This window comes from Sciurus vulgaris (genome assembly GCF_902686455.1).
Source record: "Sciurus vulgaris genome assembly, chromosome: 14".
Lineage (NCBI taxonomy): Eukaryota > Metazoa > Chordata > Mammalia > Rodentia > Sciuridae > Sciurus > Sciurus vulgaris.
The window spans coordinates 53,198,785-53,223,288 of NC_136475.1; the positions used below are offsets into that span (position 1 = coordinate 53,198,785).

The 24,504-nt window shown below is 38.8% G+C and overlaps 1 protein-coding gene and 1 pseudogene across 11 annotated transcripts in view; both read right to left on the reverse strand.

Annotated features, from left to right (window-relative positions):
* ACYP2 (acylphosphatase 2) overlaps positions 1 to 10,045 on the reverse strand; it is a 156,354-nt gene extending 146,309 nt beyond the window's left edge. For 2 of the 10 annotated variants that reach the window (XR_013759101.1, XR_013759102.1), the window contains exon 1: positions 9,394 to 10,045. Coding sequence is in view for 5 of the 10 variants with exons in the window: in XM_079110248.1 (XP_078966374.1) it covers positions 9,377 to 9,535 (159 nt within the window). In the remaining 5 variants the exon portion in view is untranslated. Of the gene's footprint in view, positions 1 to 9,121; positions 9,236 to 9,376 lie in introns of those variants that run through there. The other 8 variants (XR_013759103.1, XM_079110250.1, XM_079110251.1 and 5 more) reach the window with 7 other exon arrangements.
* LOC306643902 (cAMP-regulated phosphoprotein 19-like) lies at positions 6,653 to 9,112 on the reverse strand (annotated as a pseudogene). The gene is made up of 2 exons (XR_013766884.1): positions 7,895 to 9,112; positions 6,653 to 7,774 (listed from the first exon to the last, which is right to left on the reverse strand). The product of XR_013766884.1 is annotated as a cAMP-regulated phosphoprotein 19-like (transcript).
* Positions 10,046 to 24,504: the final 14,459 nt, after the last annotated feature.

A 24,504-nucleotide genomic window follows, 5' to 3' on the forward strand; every position in this document is an offset into this window, starting at 1 on the left:
GGATATCTGTTTCTTGGTGAGGCAGTTTTTGCTGCTTATCGATCCCCTGGTGTTTACCCCATTTGTCTGCTATGATGACCTGCAGTCTGCCAGCATATCAATGCCTTTTTTGAGTGCAGATTGCTCACTGTCAGGCACCTATCATCCACCATTTGCCTGCCTCTCGCCTGTCCATCGCCTGCCTTACACCTATCTATCACCCAATGCACGAGGCTCACCTCCCGATCATCCAACAACAATCAGCAAACTGATCGCCAACCACCAGTGGAGCACCAGCTGCCTGCTGTTGCCTGGAAGTTCACTGTTACAGTATCTGCTGGTTTGATTACACGTGGCTGCCACCATTTTGAGACAACAGCCAGGCCCTGTAGGATCCCTGGCCGGACTGGCTGAGCCCCGTCTCCAGGACCCCTCAGCCCGACCGATCACTCCCTGCCTCTGGGGCCCTCACATCCACTGACTGCTCCCTGCCACCAGGACCCCCATACCAACTGACTGTGCCCTATCACCGGGACACCAGACCGACTGATTGCGCCAGCCTCCAGGATCCCAAAACCACACCAAACACACCAGACCTCCAGGACCCCTGCTGGACCAACTGCATCTCGTCTCCAGGGCCTCCAGCTGACCACGTCCACCCCTGAGCTGCAGCTCCCCATTTGCCAACACATTTAGAAGCCAGAGCGGCCATCTTGAATAATCCTGGAAGCCGTAGCTCCGATATTTGGGTGGGGCAAATCCCATCCTGAGACACCTGCTGGAGGCTTGAAGCTCATTGTCAGGTACCTCTTATACATCAGGCTACTGAACACTGGGAGGTTTCATTAGTATATGACTGTTACACTGTAGAGTTTCTTTTTTCTCCTTTTTAAAAAATTTAAGTTTTTATTTCTTTACTTTTCTTGCTCTCTTTTCCTTTTGTTTACCTGTTCCCTCAGAGTCTCTTTCTCCCTTTTTTGCATGCTAACATCTGATTTCTTTTGATTACACTCACCCTTTCTATTTTCTAGAACTTCTGTATATTCTTTTCTTATCCCATTAACAGCCACATTCTACATCCCTCTGCATCCTCTTTGTCCTCCATTAGAAACTGCAGACCTTACTGCAAACCTGTTTGTTTTACCGAAGATAATATTTGAACTCATTTTGTTTACTATGACAATTTTGTTATTGTCCCCATAGGGGCTATTTGGTCTAGGATTGCATAGTGTCTGATTTGGGCACTGCTAATATTGATCTCCTGTTAAAGAAAGGGTTTTGGAAACCTATAGGGCCACTATAAGCCTATAGGGGGAAATCTGCAATACCCCAGATCTGCACTGCTAGAGGGGAAGATACATGAACAACATGAAAAAACAAGGGAAGAAAATGATCCAAACAAATCTAGATTCTATATTAATAGAATTCGATGACAGTATGTTAGAAAAAATGTCAGAAAAGGACTTCAGATTATACATGATTAAGATGATTCGCGAAGCAAAGGATGAGATAAGAGAGCAAATGCAGGCAATGAATGATAATATCAATTCTGGGAATCAAATACCCCACAACACAAAAATTCTGGGTGACTTTAACACACCACTGTCACCACTGGATAGATCTTCCAAACAAAAACTAAACAAAGAAGCCATAGAACTCAATAACACAATCAATAACTTAGACTTAACAGACATATATAGAATACTCCATCCATCAACAAGTGAATACACTTTCTTCTCAGTAGCACATGGATCCTTCTCTAAAATAGACCATATATTATGCCACAAAGCAACCCTTAGTAAATGCAAAAAATAGATACTATCTTGTATCCTATCAGATCATAATGGAATGAAATTAGAAATCAATGACAAAATAAAAAACAGAAACTACTTCAACAACTGGAGACTAAACAATATGCTATTGAATGAAGCATGGATAACAGAAAACATCAGGAAGGAGATAAAAAAATTCTTAGAGATAATTAAGAATGATGATACAACATATCAAAATCTCTGGGATACCAGGAAAGCAGTACTAAGAGGAAAATTAATTGCATGGAGCACATTCAAGAAAAGAATAAAAAGTCAACAACTAAATGGCCTAACAGTACATCTCAAAGCCCTGCAAAAAGAAGAACAGAACAATACCAAAAATAATAGAAGACAGAAAATAATTAAAATCAGAGCTAAAATCAAAGAAATTGAAACAAAAGAAACAATTCAAAAAATTGAAAAAACAAAAAGTTGGTTCCTTGAAAAAGTAAACAAAATAGATAAACCCTTAGCCACACTAACAAAGAGAAGAGAGAAAACTCAAAATTACTAAAATTCATGATGAAAAAGGAAATATCACAACAGACACCATTGACATACATAACAGAAGTTACTTTGAAAATCTATATTCCAACAAAATAGAAAATATCGAAGACACTGACAAATTTCTAGAAACATATGATCCTCCCATACTGAACCAAGAGGACATACACAATTTAAACAGATCAATTTCAAGCAATGACATAGAAGAAGCCATCAAAAGACTACCAACCAAGAAAAGCCCGGGACCAGATGGATTCTCAGCTGAGTTCTACAAGACCTTCAAAGAAGAACTTATACCAATACTCCTCAAAGTATTTCATGAAATAGAAAAGGAGGAAACCCTTCCAAGTTCATTTTATGAAGCTAGTATCACTCTCATACCAAAACCAGACAGACACATCAAGGAAAGAAAACTTAAGACCAATATCCCTGATGAATATCGATGCAAAAATCCTTAACAAAATTCTGGCAAATTGTATACAAAAACATATTAAGAAGATAGTGCACCACAATCAAGTGGGGTTCATCCCAGGAATGCAAGGTTGGTTCAAAATCCAGAAATCAATAAATGTAATTCATCACATCAATAGACCTAAGGTTAAGAATCATATGATTATTTCAATAGATGCAGAGAAAGCGTTTGACAAAATACAACACCCCTTCATGCTCAAAACACTAGAAAATATAGGAATAGTAGCAACATACTTCAACATTGTAAAGGCTATTTGTGTTAAGCCCATGGCCAAAATCATTCTTAATGGAGAAAAACTAAAAGCATTCCCTTTAAAAACTAAACAAAACAGGGATACCCTCTTTCACACTTCTATTTAACATCATGCTTAAAATACCAGCCAGAGCAATTAGACAGACTAAAGAAATTAAAGGACTATGAAGAGGAAAATACTCAAGCTATCACTATTTGTTGATGACATGATTCTATATTTAGAGGATCCAAAAAAACTCCAACAGAAAACTTCTAGACCTAATAAATGAATTCAGCAAAATAGTAGGATATAAAATCAATACACATAAATCTAATGTATTTCTCTTCAGAAGCGATGAATCATCTGAAAGAGAAATGAGGAAAACAACTCCATTCACAATAGCCTCAAAAAAAAAAAAAAAAAAAAAAAAAAAAAACCTTGGGAATCAATCTAAAAAAAGAGGTGAAAGACCTCTACAATGGAAACTACAAAACATTAAAGAAAGAAAATGAAGAAGACCTTAGAAGATGGAAATTTCTCCTGTGTTCTTGGATAGGCAGAATTAATATTATCAAAATGGCCCTACTACCAAGGCACTATAGAGATTTAACACAATTCCAATTAAAATCCCAATGACATACCTCATAGAAATAGAGAAAGCAATCATGAAATTCATCTGGAAGAACAAAATACCCAGAATAGCCAAAGCAATCCTGGGCAGGAAGAGTGATGCAGGAGGTATCACAATATCAGACCTTAAACTCTACTGTAGAGCAATAGTAACAAAAACGGCATGGTATCGGCACCAAAATAGACAAGTAGACTAATGGTACAGAATAGAAGACACAGAGACAAACCCATATAAGTACAGTTATCTCATGCTAGACAAAGATGCCAAAAGTATACAATGGAGAAAAGATAGCCTGTTCAACAAATGGTGCTGGCAAAACTGGAAATCCATATGCAGTTAAACCCCTGTTTCTCACCCTGTACGAAACTCAACTCAAAATGGATCAAGGACCTAGGAATTAGACCTGAGACCCTTCACCAAAAGAAGAAAATGTAGGCCCAAATCTTCATCATGTTGGCTAAGGAACAGACTACCTTAACAAGACTCCTATAGTGTAAGAAATAAAAGCAAGAATCAATAAATAGGACAGATTCAAACTAAAAAGCTTTTTATCAGCCAAGGAAACAATCAATAATGTGAAAAGAGAGCATACAGAGTGGGAGAAAATCTTTTCCACACACACCTCAGACAGAGCACTAATCTCCAAAGTTTATACAGAACTTAAAAAAACTTTACACTAAAAATACAAAGAACCTAATCAGTAAATGGGCTAAGGAACTGGGCAGACATTTCAGAAGATATACAGGTGTTCAACAAATATATCAAAAGTGTTCAACATCTCTAGTAATTAGAGAAATGCAAATTAAAACCACCCTAAGATTTCATCTAACTCCAATTAGAATGGCTATTATCAAGAACACAAGTAATAATAAGTGTTGGCATGATGTGGGGGAAAAGGCACACTCCTACATTGCTGGTGGAGTTGCAAATTGGTGCAATCACTATGGAAAGCAGTATGGAGATTCCTCAAAAAACTTGGAATGGACCCACCATTTGACCCAGCTATCCCACTACTGCGTTTATACCCAAAGGACTTAAAATCAGCATACTACAGTGATGCAGCCACATCAATATTCATAGCCGCTCAATTCACAATAGCTAGACTATGGAATCAACCTAGATGCCCTTTGATTGATGAATGGATGAAGCAACTGTGGTATATATACACAATGAATATTACTCAGCCATAAAGAAGAATAAAATTATGGCATTTGCTGGTAAATGGATGAAGTTGGAGAATATCATGCTAAGTGAAATAAGCCAAGCCCAAAAAACCAAAGGTCAAATGTTTTCTCTAATAAGTGGATGATGATACATAACGGGGGCGGGGGCAAGAGAAGAATGGAGGAACTTTGTATGGTATAGTGGAAAATGGGGTGGAAGCGGGTGGGAGAAGGAAAGATAGTAGACTGAGACAAACAGTATTACCCTATGTACATGTATGATTACATGAATGCTATGAATCTACATTGTGTACAACCATAGAAATGAAAAGTTGTTCCCCATTTGTGTACAATGAATCAAAACGCAGTCTATAAAAATAAAAATTTTTTAAAATGATATTTGAGATGATAAGCTAAAGAAAGATTTTATTATTCTATAGTTTTAAACTAAAAGTTAATTTTATAGTGTTTTCTTGTTTTATATTGGTAAAATAAAAATTTTATTTTTGGTGATTTATAGACACAATCATTTCTCCACAATCATGATCTGAATAAAAGGCCAATGGTTTGTGTTTATTTCTTAGGTAATCACAAGAAATTTGTGAGCCAGTTTGAGAAACAAAGAACCACATTTGGAAAGAATGACAGAAAATGGCAGCGAGAGAGAGAGAAAGAATGAGAAGCTGCAGTTTTTCTGGGTGTACTGACTGCTTCCTGTCCACGTCCAACTTCTCTACAGTCAAAATGGCAGTCAAAACATCCTGAAGGGCATCTAGAATAATTCAAATGATCTGCTCCATATGTCCTGCTTCAGTTCATGTGTTCAGTGCACAGGTTAGGAAGAAGGCAAAGTAAGGAAAGGGTATTCAGGGGAAAATCAATAGAAATAATAATGAAGAGCATGTGTGCTGGTATAGTCTGTCAAGGTTCAAATACCAGCCCCACAACCTAAGTCTGTGTAATCTGGGAAATGTACTTCTCTATGCCTTAATTTCTGTTAGATGAGAGAAATGACTGAACTCACAAGAAGGAAGATTAAATGGAAATTGCATGTAAAATACTAAATACAAAACTTGGCATGTCCTAGGCTGTCAAAGAATGTCAGTTTATGTGGGTACAAATATACCACTGTGAATTTGTACAATATATTCTACCTTGATAAAACAAGAGTGTCCATGTAATCTCTTCCATTTAACATACTACAAATTGTAGGAGTCATCTTCCTAAACCTGACTTTTTTTTTTGAAAGGTTGTGCAAAACTACTATATTTACAAAAATGACACAAATGTAAATTCAACAGTCAATGCACATGCATTCTTCATTCACATCTTTAACAATGAAAGGTATTCAGTACTATAGAACAAATATGAATGCTAGCTTCCACCGCAGCTATTAAGCACTGAAGTCATGTAAGTTACACCAGAATGGGCAAATACTGCCCAAGTACAATTCTGCTGTTAAGGCAGAAATGGTTTTAAGGCCATTCAAGTGCAAGTACAGTTATACAAATCTTTCAGAGTCCCATCTATTGCGTTTGAATTACGTGATCTTTCTTGCAACTTGTGGTCTTAAACTTCTGTTCTGCAAAATCCAAAAGGAAAATACAGAAAAAAAAAAATACAACAGAGGTTATATTGAATAAGAATAACATACAAAGCTATAATTAAGATGAAGAGAAAAAGACCAAAACATGAAATAGCAAAATTTGATTGTTACTTTTTGGAACCAGTCCTACATGAGAGTTAGGTAAATATATACAAATATTTTCAAGTACATTAAGTTGCTCTAACAGATCCTTTTCATCAGTGCACTGTTAATCAAAACTTCTACACATATAATCAAAACTTCTACACAGCAGCACACACTATTGCTACCTGCAAAGCCATCAGTCTCAAATGAATTCGTGAATGAAAGGAAACAAAAAGTGGATAAGTGACATATTAAGAAGAAATTAAGGGAAACAGAAAATTCATGCAGGGCAGCTCTTAGTCAGTCAGTCAGTTTGCTAGCAACAAGGGACAGTTTCCGTTGAGGAAGGTTCTGTGGAGTGGGAACGTAGCCACCAGTGACCTCTTTGTTATCTGGGCCTGTTAGGAAGTTGCTTGTTCTTTATCTTTGTTTTTGCCGTATTTGTAATCCCCAGAATCAAAAAATATTTGCCTTTTCTGTAGTCGTTTCCTTAAAAATCTGAACCTCCAGGCTTTTGTCCCAAGTGAGAATACCTTTTTAATTTTGCTTCTTCAGCTTTCTCTGAATTAATCACTTTATCTTCCATTTCCTCCTGAAGGCCAGGACTTCATGGATACAGTGCTCCCTCCGCATAGCCCAGCTCCTCCAGCTTCACCTAAACCTGACTTTTTAAACCCCTCTATTTATATATGTAGTACATTTCCTGCCCTCATATGTTTATTCCTGCTCCAAATTGACCTTCATATTCCATGTAACCATTATCTGCACAAAAATGCACTGATATACTTAAAATCATTTGAAAAAATGGTGCATTAACAGAAAATGTCATGTAAAAGAAAACTGCAAGTTTCAAAGTTAAAGTATCGAATAAGACCTGAATCTTACAATGTTGTGATGAGGATCAATAAAAGTGAGATGCTCAGCACATAGGATGACAACAGCAAATTTCCCACATATGCAATTCACGCACACACTCTTTCACACATACACACCCTAATTATTGTCATCTCAACTATAAACCTTCTCTCAGATGATCTTTGTCACCATTTTCATATCTTCTGTAATAGGCTTCTGTGACTTATTGTGGCAGTTTTCAAGCCAGGGTACCATACTTAGGGGTACTTAAAAGACTTTCTAAGAGTACAAACCCATGGATAATTTAAAGGAATTATTTTTCAGATTTTCAACTTTCATATGTATTCTTTCCTAAAACTTCCCTGAGAACTGTTGGCCCTGGTTCTCCCTTCCTACCTCTCTTTCCACAATCAACCTTAGAAATAAAGGCTCTTGGGCTGGGGATATAGCTCAGTTGGTAAAGTACTTGCCTCGCAAGCACAAGGCCCTGGGTTCAATCACCAGCACTGCCAAAAAAAAAAAAAAAAAAAAAAAAAAAAGAAATAAAGGCTCTTTACAAAAGATATACTTTCACCCATTTTTAACCCTACCCTGGTACCTTGTCCTAAAGTGTAAAAACCTATAAAGTACCAAATAAAAGGATAATTCAGTCCTTCCTTTAATCAGGGTCCCATAAACATCCTGAGTTTTCTCTTTAAGAAATAAACTTGACACACATCTGTAATCCCAGCAACTCAAAAGTATGAGGCAGGGGGATCACAAGTTCCAGACCAGCCTCAGAATTTAGCAAGGCCCTAAGTGGTAAAGCTCCCCTAGGTTCTGTCCCCAGAACCAAAAGATAGAAAGAAAGAAGGAAAGAAATTTCTAATACAATTTACCTTTTAATAACTAAAGGTTGTCATGTTAATATATTATTTTCACCAATTATGCTGTAATAGTAATAATTGCAATAGTAACACACTCCAAAAGAGAAAAATTAATATTTTAGAGACTTACTATGAAAGGAAATTAAGAAAAATATTCCATTTGTACATACTATGGGTATATATGCACACATACACCTAGCAGAAAAAAGCAATAAGATGAGCAATAAGAAACTCTCAAGCATAACAATGGAATAAAATTCTGTGGAATAGAAATCACATTCAACAACAAAAAAAGAAATGCCAGGTGCCCTGTCGCATGCCTGTAATCCCAGCGGCTCAGGAGGATTGGGAGTTCAAAGCCAGCCTCAGCAAAAGCGTGGGGCTAAGCAACTCAGTGAGACCCTATCTCTAAATAAAACACAAATTTAGGGCTGGGGATGTAGTTCAGTCATCAAGTATACCTGGGTTCAATCCCCGGTACCAAAAAAAAAAAAAAAAAAAAAAAAAAAGTAAAGGAATAATGTAACGTGTCCCAGTGTTAAAAAAACTTTATTTTAAATGAATGATGTAGATGCTAAATCACTACAGTATCTATCATCCATGGGGTAAATTTCAAAGAGTGATTTAACGTTTTAATTTACAAATTTCAACATTTACAGTAAGCCAAATATCACATCCTTTGCAACTATTAAACTCAAGATGAAACAAAAATCAGATAATAAACTGAAGAGCTACTATGAGTTTGGGGGGTATTACAACCTGATAAGGTGAACCCTAAACTATCATTTAGGTGTCCTTCCTAAAACTCAAGTCAAGCCCAAGTAGTTTCAGTAACAAATAACGGGACTATTAGTTCAAAGTCAGTCTCTTCCTTCCTCCCCATTTCAATCTTTCCCTTTCTTGGGGTAAGCTCACTCCCCCTCAGTTGCCCCCTTCTAAATCTCCAGTCAGTCGTCCCTCGCTCCACCTTCACCCCCTTTGTGGCCTCCCTTACCCCATCCTGCGCCCGCCCCAGCCCTCCAGCGCATGCGCGCTTAGTCTCCTGCCCGCCCGCTGCTGCTGTGTCATGGCTGAGCGGAAGTCCCAGCCCCAGCGGGAAAGGGCATCCTTAAGATGAAAGCGGCTTCCCGCAGCTTTCTCCTCTTCCTCCCATAACACCTTTCATCCTCCCACTGTAGGGGGGCCCCTACCCTGTACTCTCCCGAACACCTCGTAGTCCACGGATTTGAGTGGCTCGGCGGTAGACATGGCGGCGGCGAGCCCTCTGCCGAGGAGCCGGAGCGGGATGCGGGGCGCGGCGACTGCGGCGTTCGCGAGAGGGAGGAAGCACATGGGACCGCTGGGCGCACTCCGCGCCTGTCACCGGCCCCAGTCGCGAGCGCGCCGGGGTCACGCGTCAAAAGGCGGCAAATGAGACGGCGGGCCCGGGAGCGAGGGCAGCCGGGGACACCGGGAGGGAAGGGCCGCGGGGCTCCGGGCGTCCGAGGCCTCTTGACCTCCGCCCAGCCGAGCCCGCGCTCCCTGGGATTTAATTCGCCGCGGCGCTCGATGCTCAGTGTTTGTGAATTAAAACACACCGGGTGGTGTGCTCAAAATCGGTTGCTTCCCTCCCCCCAGCTTTATCAACCAAAAAGTGTATACGTAAGGTGAGGTTTTGATATGGGTATGCTTTGTGAAGAGATTTAATTAACAATCATCACCTCTTTATGTAGAGAACTTTTAAGATCTACGCAATTTTCAAGTATTCATCATTCTTAACAGTAGTCACCATATTGGACTATAGATCTACAGTATTCATAGTGAAAACATTGGACCCTTTGACCATTGTTTCCCTTTTCCAACCGCCTTTCACTCTCTCACCTAGATTTGCTTTTGAGATGAAGGGCCTGCTAGCGTGGTGGTTAGGGGTATTTGGTAAGTAAATTAATTACAAAATGTTCAGGCGACTGCCAAATCTATCTGGCAATTTCTTGCCAACTAATAAGATGAAGTCTGTAACCTTTTCAGCTCTTCCACCAAGTTAGAAAGACCTTGGACCTGTATCCCTTACTCTAAATAGATTGATATTTGCTAGGACAAAAAGCCTTTTTTTTTTTTTTTTTTTTTTTTTTTTTTTCCTTTAAGTCTGAATAAAATTATGCTAGTGGAGAAAGAAGAAAGAAAAAAAAAATTGTCATCTTGTCTGTTCTTTGATACAGTTTTTTGACTTTTAAGTCTTGATTATTGTTCAGCAATATCTCTATTGCCTAGAAAGTTAAGGCAGTTTAGACTTATTTCCTGGTCTAAAGTCTCTCCATCCATCCCGCCCTCCCCCCCGCCCCCCCAACTATGTCCCTATGTTGCCCAGAATGGCCTTGAACTCCCAGTCTCCTGGGCTTAAGTGATCCTTCTGCCTCAGCCTCCTGAGTGCTGAAACTACAGGTATGGGCTGCCACTCCCAGCCCTTAAACTCTTTAATTTGTAACAACCCATCAACTTCCAAGGAACTAGATACAGTTTTTGATAATCTGCCTTCTAGAATTCCAAATTCTATTACATATGAGAATTTGCATTTTCAATTTATTTGTTGGCTTCAACACCCTTACATATTTTTTTGCATCTGGCCACATAGTTAAAAAATTCACAGCAACCTAATTCAATATTATGTGCCAGTTCTGTCAGAGAACACCAAAAATTGTCTAAAACTTAGAATGTGGTTAGATCATTTTTAAAAATATATTCTGGAGGTGCTTTCTGTATAATGAAGGTCTTGGTTTGTTGCAGTTACCTCACAGTTTATCTCTTTCATCTCCTAGTTCATTTCATACAGAGTATGGAATCAACATAAATATTGTCATTGTTTTCACTTTTTTTGGGGGGCGGTACCAGGGATTGAACTCTGGCACTCAACTACTGAGCCACATTCCTAGCCCTATTTTGTACTTTATTTGGAGACAGGGTCTCACTGAGTTGCTTAGTGCCTCACTTTTGCTGAGGCTGGCTTTGAACTCATGATCCTCCTGCCTCAGCCTCCTGAACCACTGGGGTTACAGGCATGTACCACCATGCCCAGCCATACTTTTCACCTTCATTGCTGTCAGAATCAAAACTAAGGTCTTTGGCCTCTACTAAGCCCTTATTAACTGCTAACCAAAATCCTACAAGTGATCTAATCAATACAGTTATTCTGTATTCTGAACAGAATGCAGAACAAAACAAAACAAAAAAGAAATGACATTTTCTCTTGGATCTACTTTATCTGGAATACTTCTCCTATTCGACTCTTACCCTATCTTGTTCAGTTGCTTTTGCAAGCGCTTGCCAGATTTCTTCCTAATTTTTCAGTGTGTCTTTCCCCCACTAGAGTTGTGTGTTCCAAGTCACCAAGGGAGAAGGTTGACATTTTCCTTTTCCTAATCAGTGCTTGACTTTTTTTCCACATTTACCCAAGCCCCTGCCAATTATTATGTAGCTTTATTTTTAACTTTAGAAGTGCTATAGCAACAATTGACATTTGCTTAGCTAAAAAATTTACTATGTCTGCCAACAGCAGAACATTAGCAAACAAATTTTATGTACCATTTCAGCATGGTTTGCCAATAAAATGATGGTAAGACTTTAGAAATTTTAAGCAAATGTTTCTAATATTCAAACTGATTTTAAATAACAAACAAAAATTTTTGAAAATAGAAGGAAAAAAAATCTATAATCACCCTAGCACAACTCTTACATTTTTGTATATTCTCTATGTGTGTGTGTGTTTATGTATATTTAAGTAGTTATAGCATGAATTCAATTTTTATTCTTTTTCATATTGTAGTCTTTCCAGTGGATGTTAGGTGCATATGATCATCAATTTACCTACTAATTCCTTGCAATTACACATTATTTTTCACTACTGTAAAAAATATTGTGAAGGAACTATTATTCATGCATGTAGCTTCCCATATTTTTAAATTTGAATACTTTTAACCAGATATATCAGAGTATAGGCATGTTTTGTTCTTGAGATGTATTGCCAAATCACCTTTCAAAAGATTGTACCCATTTAAATATTTAAATATACTACTGTCAACATCATGTATGATTATTTCCCTTTATTATTTATTTATGTGGTGCTGGGAATGAACAATAGGCAAAGGCTTAACCACTGAGCTACATCCCTGGACTTTAGTTGACTTTTTTTTTTTTTTTTTTTTTTGAGCTCAGAGGCATTTTATCATTAAAAAAAAAATCTGTGGTACACATACATAAACTAATATGAGCTTAAAATTCTTCATACATTTACTTCATTTTTTAGCTTGACCCTCTATTAAATCTTTAGCTTTATTGCTTTTGGCTAATATATAAGGAAATCTTCCTTTGGGCAATTTAAAAGCATAATTTGTCAAGCATCTCTTCTTTTTCCTTTATTGACTGTATGGCTTAAACCTACTATTAATATTGCTTCCCATTTTGTCATTTTGGTTTCAAACTCACCTCTGTAATAGTCACCACTGAAGGCAGATTTTGGTAGACTGAAAAATTTGTTTAACTTGAGGCTCCGTATGTTTCGTGGCTTGTAAAACAACACCCTGCAAATCTTCAGCAGCAGTGGTCAGTTCAGCTACCACCATTGTAGTGGCCATGGCTCAGTCTCTGCTGCCCTGTCTCCCTGGGGAGCACAGTTCATCCTAGCTCAGAAGCCACGGCCACCTCCTTAGCCTTTACCAGAAAGTGACATAGCCACCAGAGCAAGCACAAGTTCCCAAGTACAGGAGCCCTCCTTTAGTTGGCTCTGTATGCAAATATACACAGGCTCTTCACATATAGCACATGATTAAATTATATTCAACATTGGATTTTGTAACCTGATCTACAGTCAGAACACTGAATTATTTTGCAATCCAAAAAGAGAGATTTATTTTTAAAAGCCTTTGCTCTTGAATCTACTTTATATGGAATACTAGGGCTATTCCCAGATCTTTCCCTCTCCTGCTCAGTTGCCTCTGCAAGTGCTTACCAGATTTTATCCTAGTTATTTATAGCAATAACTTTGGAATAACTAGGCTCTGTTACTACTGGTCAAAATTAAAACTTCATCAAATAAGTGTCTTACTTGAACACTTTAAGACAACTTGTTTGTTTATGTTGTAGTATAATATTTAAGGTAAGGTATATAAATACAATGTAGGTAGAAAAAATGACCAGGCACTAGAACCTGTGAAGTAAGGACAAGCAATAGTATCTGGGTTCAAATAACATTTAATCTGAGGAGATACCACCTGTAAATTTCTAATATATCAAGGATCAGTTGAGAGTGATTCCTGCAGTGATTTCTCAGAAATTTGAAATTAAGATATAATTGATTTCAAAGACAACCAAAATTAGTTCATCAACATTTCTATCCCTGACATATTTTTGTAATCACGTTGAAAGAGCAGTATTCAAAAGGATACAAATTGTTAACTTCCACAAGGGAAAAGTCCTAAATAATTCCCTCAAGAAGAAATACTTTAATCACTTTAAGATATGGTTAGATAATTATTACTAAACTGGATTCAAAATCATTAGCCACCAAACTCTTAGCATATTTAGCTGACTTAGAAGCTATTTCCCAGAAAAGGCTTTCATCTTATTACAGTTTATCAGAAAATTGCTTAAGCATAATATCAGGAAGGCATGTTTCCTTCCCAGGAGATGCTGTCCCAAGTTTGGACCAATTTTCCCTTATCACAATCCAGTTTAATTTAAAAAACATAGAAGGACATGTAATATTAAAGCTTCCTCCCTCTCCCAGCTCAGTACTGCTTAGCCTCAGTGGGGGAGAAAGCATGGTTGGTCCCTTCTCTTGCCTTAGTTTTCCCCTAGGTAGAATTAGAAGAAATGGGTACCATTTGTGCTCTCTGGGATTTGCAAATATTAAAGATTAATTAATTCTTTTAAGGAATTCTTTGTTGAAGGGACTACGTCTTTACCCCACTAGGAATTCCTGGTTGCTGCTTCCTTGATAGGCAATGGCTGTATGCTGTACTTGCTCCAACCCAGCTTTGAATTAAATGGAACCCTTCAGCCTCTTTCTGCTGAGAGAGACTAGCTCCCAGCAAGAAGGCCATCTGGGTGAGGTCCACTTTAAACTGACCATAAGAACAGATCTCTCCCTCCCATCGCATCTAATTGCTGGGAACTCCTATCTCTGCCCTACCATTAATCACAGTGAGTTCCACTGCCTCTCTTTGCTCTGCTTGGCAGGTGTTATTCAGGCATCTCCAACCACAGCCTTTCTTCTTTATTTTCCTCAGATATGACTCAACTACCAGTCCCTTCTAGCTCCAAAGAGTAAATATCAACCTCTCAAAGAGGTTCACTTAAAGTCCCCTCTCACTGAGCTTGGGGTGAAAAGAAAACACCCTACTTCTCTATCATGGTAAAAAGAAAAAGCTACAGCTTATCAGCGAGTTTTCCCAAAGCAGTCCTCTAGAGCCTAAATGGGTGTTAATCTAAGAAGGTTAAAACCCATTTAAATACCCCTTTTGTATAACACAGGGCATCTAACACCTCATTTTGAAATGTAGGTGTAGCATGGCTATGGTTTTGTTTTCAGTGTCTGGACTAGGCTACAAGTGAGACAAAGGCCCCTTTTCAAATCAGTAGACTTTAATAAATAAACCTTGTTTGGATCCTAGTTTGAATATATTAACAGAAAATGACATTTTTTTAGACCATTGGGAGCATCAAAAAAATTGAATATGGGCTATTAAATATCAACAATCCTCATTAACTTTTTACATGTGATGATGGCATAGTGGGCATATTTTGTAAGCCCTTATCTCTTACAAGTACACTGAAATATATGAAGGCACTATGACATAATATTTGGGACTTGCTTTTAAATCCTGAGGAATAGGAGTTAGGACAGTTTATTAGAATAAACTTAGCAAATTTGTGATAATTATTGAGACATGGTCATGTGTACACAGGTTCATTATAGTATTCTGTAATTTTGTGTATGTTTGAAATTTTATATAAAGTTTGGAAATAAATTTTAAAATTATAAAAAATTCATTTTTATTCTACAAAATATACCTGACTGGTAATCTTCAAAACTGTAAAAGTCATCAAAAACAAATCCTGAGAAACATCTGAGAGGTACCTAAAAAGACATGGTGTTTGGGAATAGGAAAAAGAACTTCAGGTAAAAACTGAGGAAATCTGAAAAGCATGGACTTTATTAATAATAAGACATCAAGTTATGTCTTATTATGTCTCAAGTGCATATCTGAATATAGCATAATGAATCCCACTGTTTATACTTATAATGCACCAGTAAAATTAATTAATTTTAAAAGATATCAAGATTGGTTCATTAATTGTGAAAGATGTACTATAGTAGCACAAATGTATCATTTATTATAATAATATATGAATAATTGGGGAGACTGAGCATGGAGTACCTTGGAGGTCTGTGCTATCATCACAATAATTTTATAAGTCTAAAACTTCTAAAATTAAAAGTTTACTTTTTAAAAGTCCATTTTAATATCCAGTTACATATTTTTATAATAGCATTCCAAGATAATTTCTCACTTTAGTTCATTAGCAAAATCACTGTTCCAGAATTATGGACACATAATTTAAATTTTTTTTTTTTTTTTTTTTTTATTGTAAACAAATGGGATACATGTTGTTTCTCTGTTTGTACATGGCGTAAAGGCATACCATTTGTGTAATCATAAATTTACATAGAGCAATGTTGTTTGATTCATTCTGTTATTTTTTTCCCTTCCCCCCACCCCTCCCACCCCTCTTTACCCTCTATACAGTAGTTCCTTCCTCTATACTTGCCCCCCTCCCTAACCCTAACTCTAACCCTTCCCTCCCCCCCATTATGTGTCAACCTCCACTTATTAGCGATATCATTCGTCCTTTGGCTTTTTGAGATTGGCTTATCTCACTTAGCATGATATTCTCCAATTTCATCCATTTGCCTGCAAATGTCATAATTTTATCATTCTTTATGGCTGAGTAATATTCCATAGTATATATATACCACAGTTTCTTTATCCACTCATCAATTGAAGGGCATCTAGGTTGGTTCCACAGTCTGGCTATTGTGAATTGAGCAGCTATGAACATTGATGTGGCTGTATTTCTGTAGTATGCAGATTTTAAGTCCTTTGGGTATAGGCCAAGGAGTGGGATAGCTGGGTCAAATGGTGGTTCCATTCCAAGTTTTCTAAGGAATCTCCACACTGCTTTCCATAGCGGCTGCACTAATTTGCAGCCCCACCAGCAGTGTATGAGTGTACCTTTCTCCCCACATCCTCGCCAACACCTGTTGTTGCTCGTATTCTTGATAATCGCCATTCTAATTGGGGTGAGATGGAACCTTAGGGTGGTTTTGATTTGCATTTCTCTTATTACTAGAGATGTTGAACATTTTTCCATATGTTTGTTGATTGCTTGTAGATCTTCTTCTGTGAAGTGTCTATTCATTTCCTTAGCCCATTTGTTGACTGGACTGTTTGAATTCTTGGAGTAGAGTTTTTTGAGTTCTTTATAGATTCTGGAGATTAGTGCTCTATCTGAAGTATGATTGGCAAAGATATTCTCCCACTCTGTAGGCTCTTTCTTCGCATTGCTGATAGTTTCCTTTGCTGAGAGAAAGCTTTTTAGTTTGAATCTATCCCAGTGGTTGATTCTAGCTTTTATTTCTTGTGCTATGGGAGTCCTGTTAAGGAAGTCTGGTCCTAGACCAACAAGATGAAGATTTGGACCTACTTTTTCTTCTATAATCTGCAGGGTCTCTGGTCTGATTCCGAGGTCCTTAATCCATTTTGAGTTTAGTTTCGTGCATGGTGAGAGATATGGGTTTAGTTTCATTCTGTTGCATATGGATTTCCAATTCTCCCAGCACCATTTGTTGAAGAGGCTATCTTTTCTCCATTGCATATTTTTGGCCCCTTTGTCTAGTATGAGAAAATTGTATTTATTTGGGTTTGTGTCCGTGTCCTCTATTCTGTACCATTGATCTACCTTTCTATTTTGGTACCAATACCATGCCGTTTTTGTTACTATTGCTTTGTAGTAGAGTTGAAGATCTGGTATTGCAATACCCCCTGTTTCACTCTTCCTGTTAAGGATTGCTTTAGCTATTCTGGGTTTCTTATTCTTCCAGATGAATTTCATAATTGCCTGCTCTATTTCTGTAAGGTACGTCATTGGGATTTTAATTGGAATTGCATTGAATTTGTATAGCACTTTAGGTAGTATGGCCATTTTGACAATATTAATTCTTCCTATCCAAGAACATGGAAGATCTTTCCATCTTCTAAGGTGTTCTTTAATTTCTTTCTTTAGTGTTGTATAGTTCTCATTGTAGAGGTCTTTCACCTCTTTTGTGAGATTGATTCCCAAGTATTTTATTTTTTTCGAGGCTATTGTGAATGGGGTAGTTTTCCTAATTTCTCTTTCTGAAGATTCATCACTTATGTATAAAAATGCGTTGGATTTATGGGCATTGATCTTGTAACCTGCTACTTTACTGAAATCACTTATGAGTTCTAAGAGTTTTCTGGTGGAATTTCCAGGTTCCTCTAAATATATAATCATGTCATCAGCGAACAGGGATAGTTTGAGTTCTTCTTTTCCAATTCGTATCCCTTTAATTTCTTTGGTTTGTCTAATTGCTCTGGCCAGAGTCTCAAGAACGATGTTGAATAGAAGTGGTGAAAGAGGGCATCCCTGCCTTGTTCCAGTTTTTAGGGGGAATGCTTTCAGCTTTTCACCATTTAGAATGATATTAGCCATGGGCTTAGCATAAATGGCCTTTACAATATTAAGGAATGTTCCCACTATCCCTATTTGTTCTAGTGTTTTGAGCATGAAGGGGTGCTGAATTTTATCAAATGCTTTTTCTGCGTCTATTGAAATAATCATGTGATTCTTGACTTTAAGTCTATTAATATGGTGAATTACGTTTATTGATTTCCTGATGTTGAACCAACCTTGCATCCCTGGGATGAAACCCACTTGATCATGGTGCACTATCTTTTTAATATGTTTTTGTATGCGATTTGCTAAAATTTTGTTGAGAATTTTTGCGTCGATGTTCATTAAGGATATTGGTCTGAAATTTTCTTTCCTTGATGAGTCTCTGTCTGGTTTAGGTATCAGTGTGATATTGGCTTCATAGAATGAGTTTGGGAGGGTTCCCTCCTCTTCTATTTTATGGAATACTTTGAGAAGTATTGGAATGAGCTCTTCTTTAAAGGTTTTGTAGAACTCGGCTGAGAACCCATCTGGTCCCGGACTTTTCTTTGTTGGTAGGCTTTTGATGACTTCTTCTATTTCAGTACTTGAAATTGGTCTATTTAAATTGTTTATGTCCTCCTCATTCAGTTTAGGCAATTCATATGTCTCTAGAAACCTGTTGATGTCTTCGAAATTTTCTATTTTGTTGGAGTATAGATTTTCAAAATAGCTTCTAATTATGTTTTGTATTTCCATCCTGTCTGTAGTGATATTTCCTTGTTCATTCCGAATTTTAGTGATTTGGGTTTTCTCTCGTCTTCTCTTTGTTAGTGTGGCTAAAGGTTTATCAATTTTGTTTATTTTTTCGAAGAACCAACTATTTATTTTGTCAATTTTTTGTATTGTTTCTTTTGTTTCAATTTCATTGATTTCAGCTCTGAGTTTAACAATTTCCTGTCTTCTACTACTTTTGGTGCTGTTCTGTTCTTCTTTTTCTAAGGCTTTGAGCTGTAGTGTTAGGTTGTTTATTTGTTGAGTTTTACTTCTTTTATTAAATGCGCTCCATGAAATAAATTTCCCTCTAAGTACTGCTTTCATAGTGTCCCAGAGGTTTTGATATGATGTTTCTTTGTTCTCATTTACCTCTAAGAATTTTTTAATTTCCTTCTTAATATCTTCTGTTATCCATTCATCATATAATAGCATATTGTTTAACCTCCAGATGTTGGAATAGTTTCTGTGTTTTACTCTTTCATTTATTTCTAACTTCAATCCATTATGATCTGATAGAATACATGCTAGTGTCTCTATCTTCTTGTATTTGCTAACATTAGCTTTGTGGCATAATATATGGTCTATTTTAGAGAAGGATCCATGTGCTGCTGAGAAGAAAGTGTATTCACTCTTGGTTGGATGGAATATTCTATAAATGTCCGTTAAGTCTAAATTATTGATTGTGTTGTTGAGATCTATGGTTTCTTTGCTCAATTTTTGTCTGGAAGATCTGTCCAGTGGTGAGAGCGGCGTGTTAAAATCACCTAGTATTATTGTGTTGTGGTCTATTTGGTTTCTGAAATTGAGAAGGATTTGTTTGACATACATAGATGAGCCACTGTTTGGGGCATAGATGTTTATGATTGTTATATCTTGCTGATTTATGCTTCCCTTAAGCAGTATGAAATGACCTTCTTTATCCCTTCTGACTAACTTTGGCTTGAAGTCCACATTATCGGAAATGAGGATGGATACTCCAGCTTTTTTGCTGAGTCCATGTGCATGGTATGTTTTTCCCCATCCTTTCACCTTTAATCTATGGGTATCTTTTTCTATGAGGTGAGTCTCTTGCAGGCAACATATTGTTGGATCTTTCTTTTTAATCCAGTCTGCCAGTCTATGTCTTTTGATTGATGAATTCAGGCCATTAACGTTCAGGGTTATTATAGAGAAATGATTTGGTTTCCCGGTCATTTGGTTCATTTTTAAAATTTTGTTTATTTATTTGTTTGACACAACTTGTTTCCTCCTTTATTTGACAATTCCTTTAGGATAACTCCTCCCTTTGCTGATTTGCTTCTTTGTTTTTCATCTCTTCCTCATGGAATATTTTGTTGAGAATGTTCTGTAATGCTGGCTTTCTTTTTGTAAATTCTTTTAGCTTTTGTTTATCATGGAAGGATTTTATTTCATCGTCAAATTTGAAGGTAAGTTTTGCTGGGTATAAGATTCTTGGTTGGCATCCATTTTCTTTCAGGGCTTGAAAAATGTTGTTCCAGGACCTTCTAGCTTTTAGGGTCTGGATTGAAAAATCTGCTGATATGCGTATTGGTTTCCCCCTGAATGTAATTTGGTTCTTTTCTCTCACAGCCTTTAAAATTCTGTCTTTATTTTGTATGTTAGGTATTTTCATTATAATGTGCCTTGGTGTGGGTCTGTTGTAATTTTGTGTATTTGGAGTCCTGTAAGCCTCTTGAACTTGATTTTCCATTTCATTCTTCAGATTTGGGAAATTTTCTGATATTATTTCATTGAATAGGTTGTTCATTCCTTTGGCTTGTTTCTCTAGGCCTTCCTCAATCCCAATAATTCTTAAATTTGGCCTTTTCATGATATCCCATAGTTCTTGTAGATTCTGTTCATGATTTCTTACCATCTTCTCTGTTTGTTCAGCTTTGTTTTCAAGGTTAAATATTTTGTCTTCAATGTCTGAGGTTCTGTCTTCCAGGTGTTCTATCCTATTGGATATGCTTTCTATGGAGTTCTTAATTTGGTTTATTGTTTCCTTCATGTCAAGGATTTCTGTTTGGTTTTTTTTCAATATCTCTAACTCTTTATTGAAATGATCTTTTGCTTCCTGTATTTGCTCTTTTAACTGTCGATTGGTGCGATCAATCAATGCTTGCATTTGCTCTTTCATCTCATCATTCAATGCTTGCATTTGCTCTTTCATCTCCTCGTTTGCTTCTCTGATCATTTTAATTATGTACATTCTGAACTCCTTTTCTGTCATTTCTTCTGCCATGCTGTCATTGGGTTTTATTGATGTAACATCTAGATTTGTTTGCAGCATTTTCTTTCCTTGTTTTCTCATGTTGTTCAGATATCAGTGGACCGCTGAGATATTGCAGATTTCCTCTGTTGATTTACAATGACCCTGAAGATTTCTATATATATCCCCTCTTAGCCTTCAGTAGGCTGAAGTCTTGGAGGAGGTTGATAATGCGGTGCTCCACAAGGAAGCTGCCTCTCTAGGAGTAGTGGCCTTCAGGTGGGGTATATTCCCTGCTAGTGGGCAGAGGTGCCTCCACTTGTTGACCAATGGTCATCCAAAGGGGACCTAGGCTGTGGGCTGAGGCAAGGCCTGTTTGGGCCTGAGCCTCTGGTTTTACTGTCCTTGTGGGAAACCTCACCCAGCAGGGAAGACTCACCCGGTGGGGAGGTCTCGCTGGTCAGTTTCCTCCTAGAGGTTCCCCTCAATTTACATCTACTGCCTGGGCTGGGCTGCCTTCCTTTGCAAAGTTTCCAGGGGCCCGGCCCTACCTCCTGGGCCTGGGAGCCTCACCCTTCGCAGATGAATCTCCTTAGGCTGCCCCTCCTCAGAGAATTTGCCCATAGGCCTGGAACCTTCGCTCCGCCCTAAGCCTGTCTCTGTGCGGCTCTTCCACCCAGAAGCCTCCTAGATCCTGGGACCCTGTTCTGCACCTAATCGCCTGGCTGCGTGGCCCCTCCTCTGAGCAGCCACCTGTGGCCCCGAACAATCGCTCTGAGTCCCAGAGACCCGCCACAGGCCTCTTCCTCCAGACAGCTGCCCAGTATGCCGGTGCGGTCACTAGGAGTCCAAGAAACTCACTTCGTGCCTCCTCCTACCACCAACCACCCGTAGCCCGGGGCAATCAATCACTCCGAGTCGAAGTGACCCTGCCCGTTCCTCCTCCTTCTCCAGATAACCCCCCGGGTGTTCAGGAGCAGTCCCTCTGAGTGGCTCTGAATCCACGTGACCCGCTGCACGGGTCCTCTGGGCCACCGCCCGGAGCTCTGGTGTGGTCCTTCAAGACCAAGCGTCCCACCACGCTTCTCCTCCAGGCAGCCCCCCTGTGTTCAGGAGCTGTCACTTTAAGACCAAATAACTCACCACTCGCCTTCTCCTCTGAGCAGCCGCCTGGAGCGCTAATGCAGTCACTGCGAGTCCAAAGGACCCGCCGCGCTCCTTCTCCTCCTTCTCCTACTCCTCCGGGCAGGCCCCGGGGTTCAGAAGTGGTCAGGGTCCAAACAGCTCGCCACGCAGCCCCTTCTCTGGCAACCGCCTGTAGTTCCCGTATAGTCGCCCGAATCCAAGCGGCTGCTCCTCTTCCTCCTCGTCCTCAGGGCAGGCCCCGGGGTTCAGAAGCGTTGTTCTGATTCCAAACAGCTCGCCGCGCGGCTTCTCCTCTGGCAACCGCCTGCAGCTCTGGCGCAGTCTCTCCGAATCCAAGTGGCCACGCTCCTCTCCTCCTCCTCAGGGCAGGCCCTGGTGTCCTGAGTCCACACAGTTCTCCCCGCCTCTCCTCCCCCGGGCAGCCGCCGGAGCCCCAGTGGCTGTTCCGAGTCCCAGCGCTGTGCCGACCGGCCTCCTCTATGGCGCTCCAGCGGGGGGAGGGGCGTCTCGCCGGCAGTTCTACTTCACAAAGTTTCCTGCGTTCCGGGACCCCCGTCCCATCCGGGATGCCCCCCCAGGGGGTGAGAGTCACCCGGCTACTTTGAGTTGGTCCCAAGCGTCTCAATATCTCCTCTCTTGAATCCTGAGTTCTGGAGCAACACGTAATGCAGCCACCCTCTAGGCCGCCATCTTGAAAACCCATAATTTAAATTTTTAATCAGTTCCTAAGTCATGCTCAGGCAAAGACAGGGACAAAGCACTAAAGCAAATCTTAACTAGCATAAAGAAACACAAGTAGATAATCAAATTTACTGATACTTTCATTAATGAAGAGAATGTGTTACAGAAACATTGCATTTCTGGAAGAAGAAATAATATAAAATGCTTAAGCACATATCTAGAATGAGGAAACTGTGGAAAAATATGATTATGATTAGCACTAAGTGGTTTGGAAAACATGAAATATGCATCTGTAGGTATCAAGGGAAGGGTAAAGGAAGTTAAGACTAACCACAGAGAACACTGCTTGGACATATCAGGGTAGCAACAAATGGCAAAGCCAGGCTCTGAGCTACAGCACAAAGACAAGGAAGGGCCAAACCCTTAAATGACAACTCAAAAAAAAGTAGGTAACACAGGCCCTCTCTTCCTAATAACCCCTATGCCTGGACTTCAGCCAGTCTCAGGTTTGCTGTACCTCTGAAAGGAGTCTTATCTGGAGAAGGGAATCCCTTCTCACATGGGACACACACACAAACACACACAAAATATGCTGGAGGCATGACAATACCTGACTTAAATTACTACAGAGAAAAAAAATTACTACAGAACTACATAACAAAAACTGCCTGATACTGGCATAAAAAGAAACAGACCAATGGTACAGATTTAAAGCAGAGACAAACCCACTCATTCACAGTCATAGTCATCTGATCCTTGACAAAGGTGCTAAAACAAAGGAGAAAAGGCAACCTCTTTAACAAATGGTGCTGGGGAAACTGGTTATCCATATGTAGAAGAATAAAACTAGACCTTTACCTCTTACCTTGCATAAACATCAACTCAAATTGGATCAAAATATGTAACTGAATATTTCCTTTTAACTAGGAAAAAGGAAGGAAACCATGCCATTTGTACCTTCCAAGTTTTGTTACCATGTGAATCTATTACCTATTTTCCGAAAGTAAACATTTGTAAAACTAAAAATCAAAAAAAGAAAATTGGATCGAAGACCTAGGAATTAGACCAAAAACTGTGCAGTTCCTAGAAGAAAACAAAGGGTCAACACTCCCAACATATAGGCACAGAATATCCAGAATATAAAAAGAACTCAAAAAACTATGCCAGAACACAATTAGTAAATGGGCAAAAGACCCTTCTCAAAAAATATATATTGCCTTGCAAGCACAAGGCCCTGGGTTCGATCCACAGCACCACAAGAAAAAAAAAAAATATATATATATGTATATATATATAAATGGCCAACAAATTTATGGAAAAATGTTCTATACCATTTGCAATTAAGGAAATGCAAATCAAAACTACACTGAGATTTCATCTCACACCAGTCAGAATAGCTGTCATCAAGAATACAAACAGGGCTGGGGTTGTGGCTCAGTGGTAGAGCACTTGCTTAGCCATGTGAGACCCTGGGTTCGATTCTCAGCACCACATTAAATAAAAAAATAAATAATATAAAGATATTGTGTCCATCTACAACAACAAAAATTAAAAAAAAAAAAAAAAAAAGAATACAAAGCCGGGGGTGGTGGCTCACACCTGTAATCCCAGAGACTGGGTGGCTGAGGCAGGAGGGTCACAAGCTCAAAGCCAGCCTCAGCAACTTAGTGAGGCCCTAAGCAACTCAATGAGACCCTGTCTAAATAAAATACAAAATAGGACTGGGGATGTGGCTCAGTGGTTGAGTGCCCCTGAGTTCAATCCCCAGTCCAAAAAA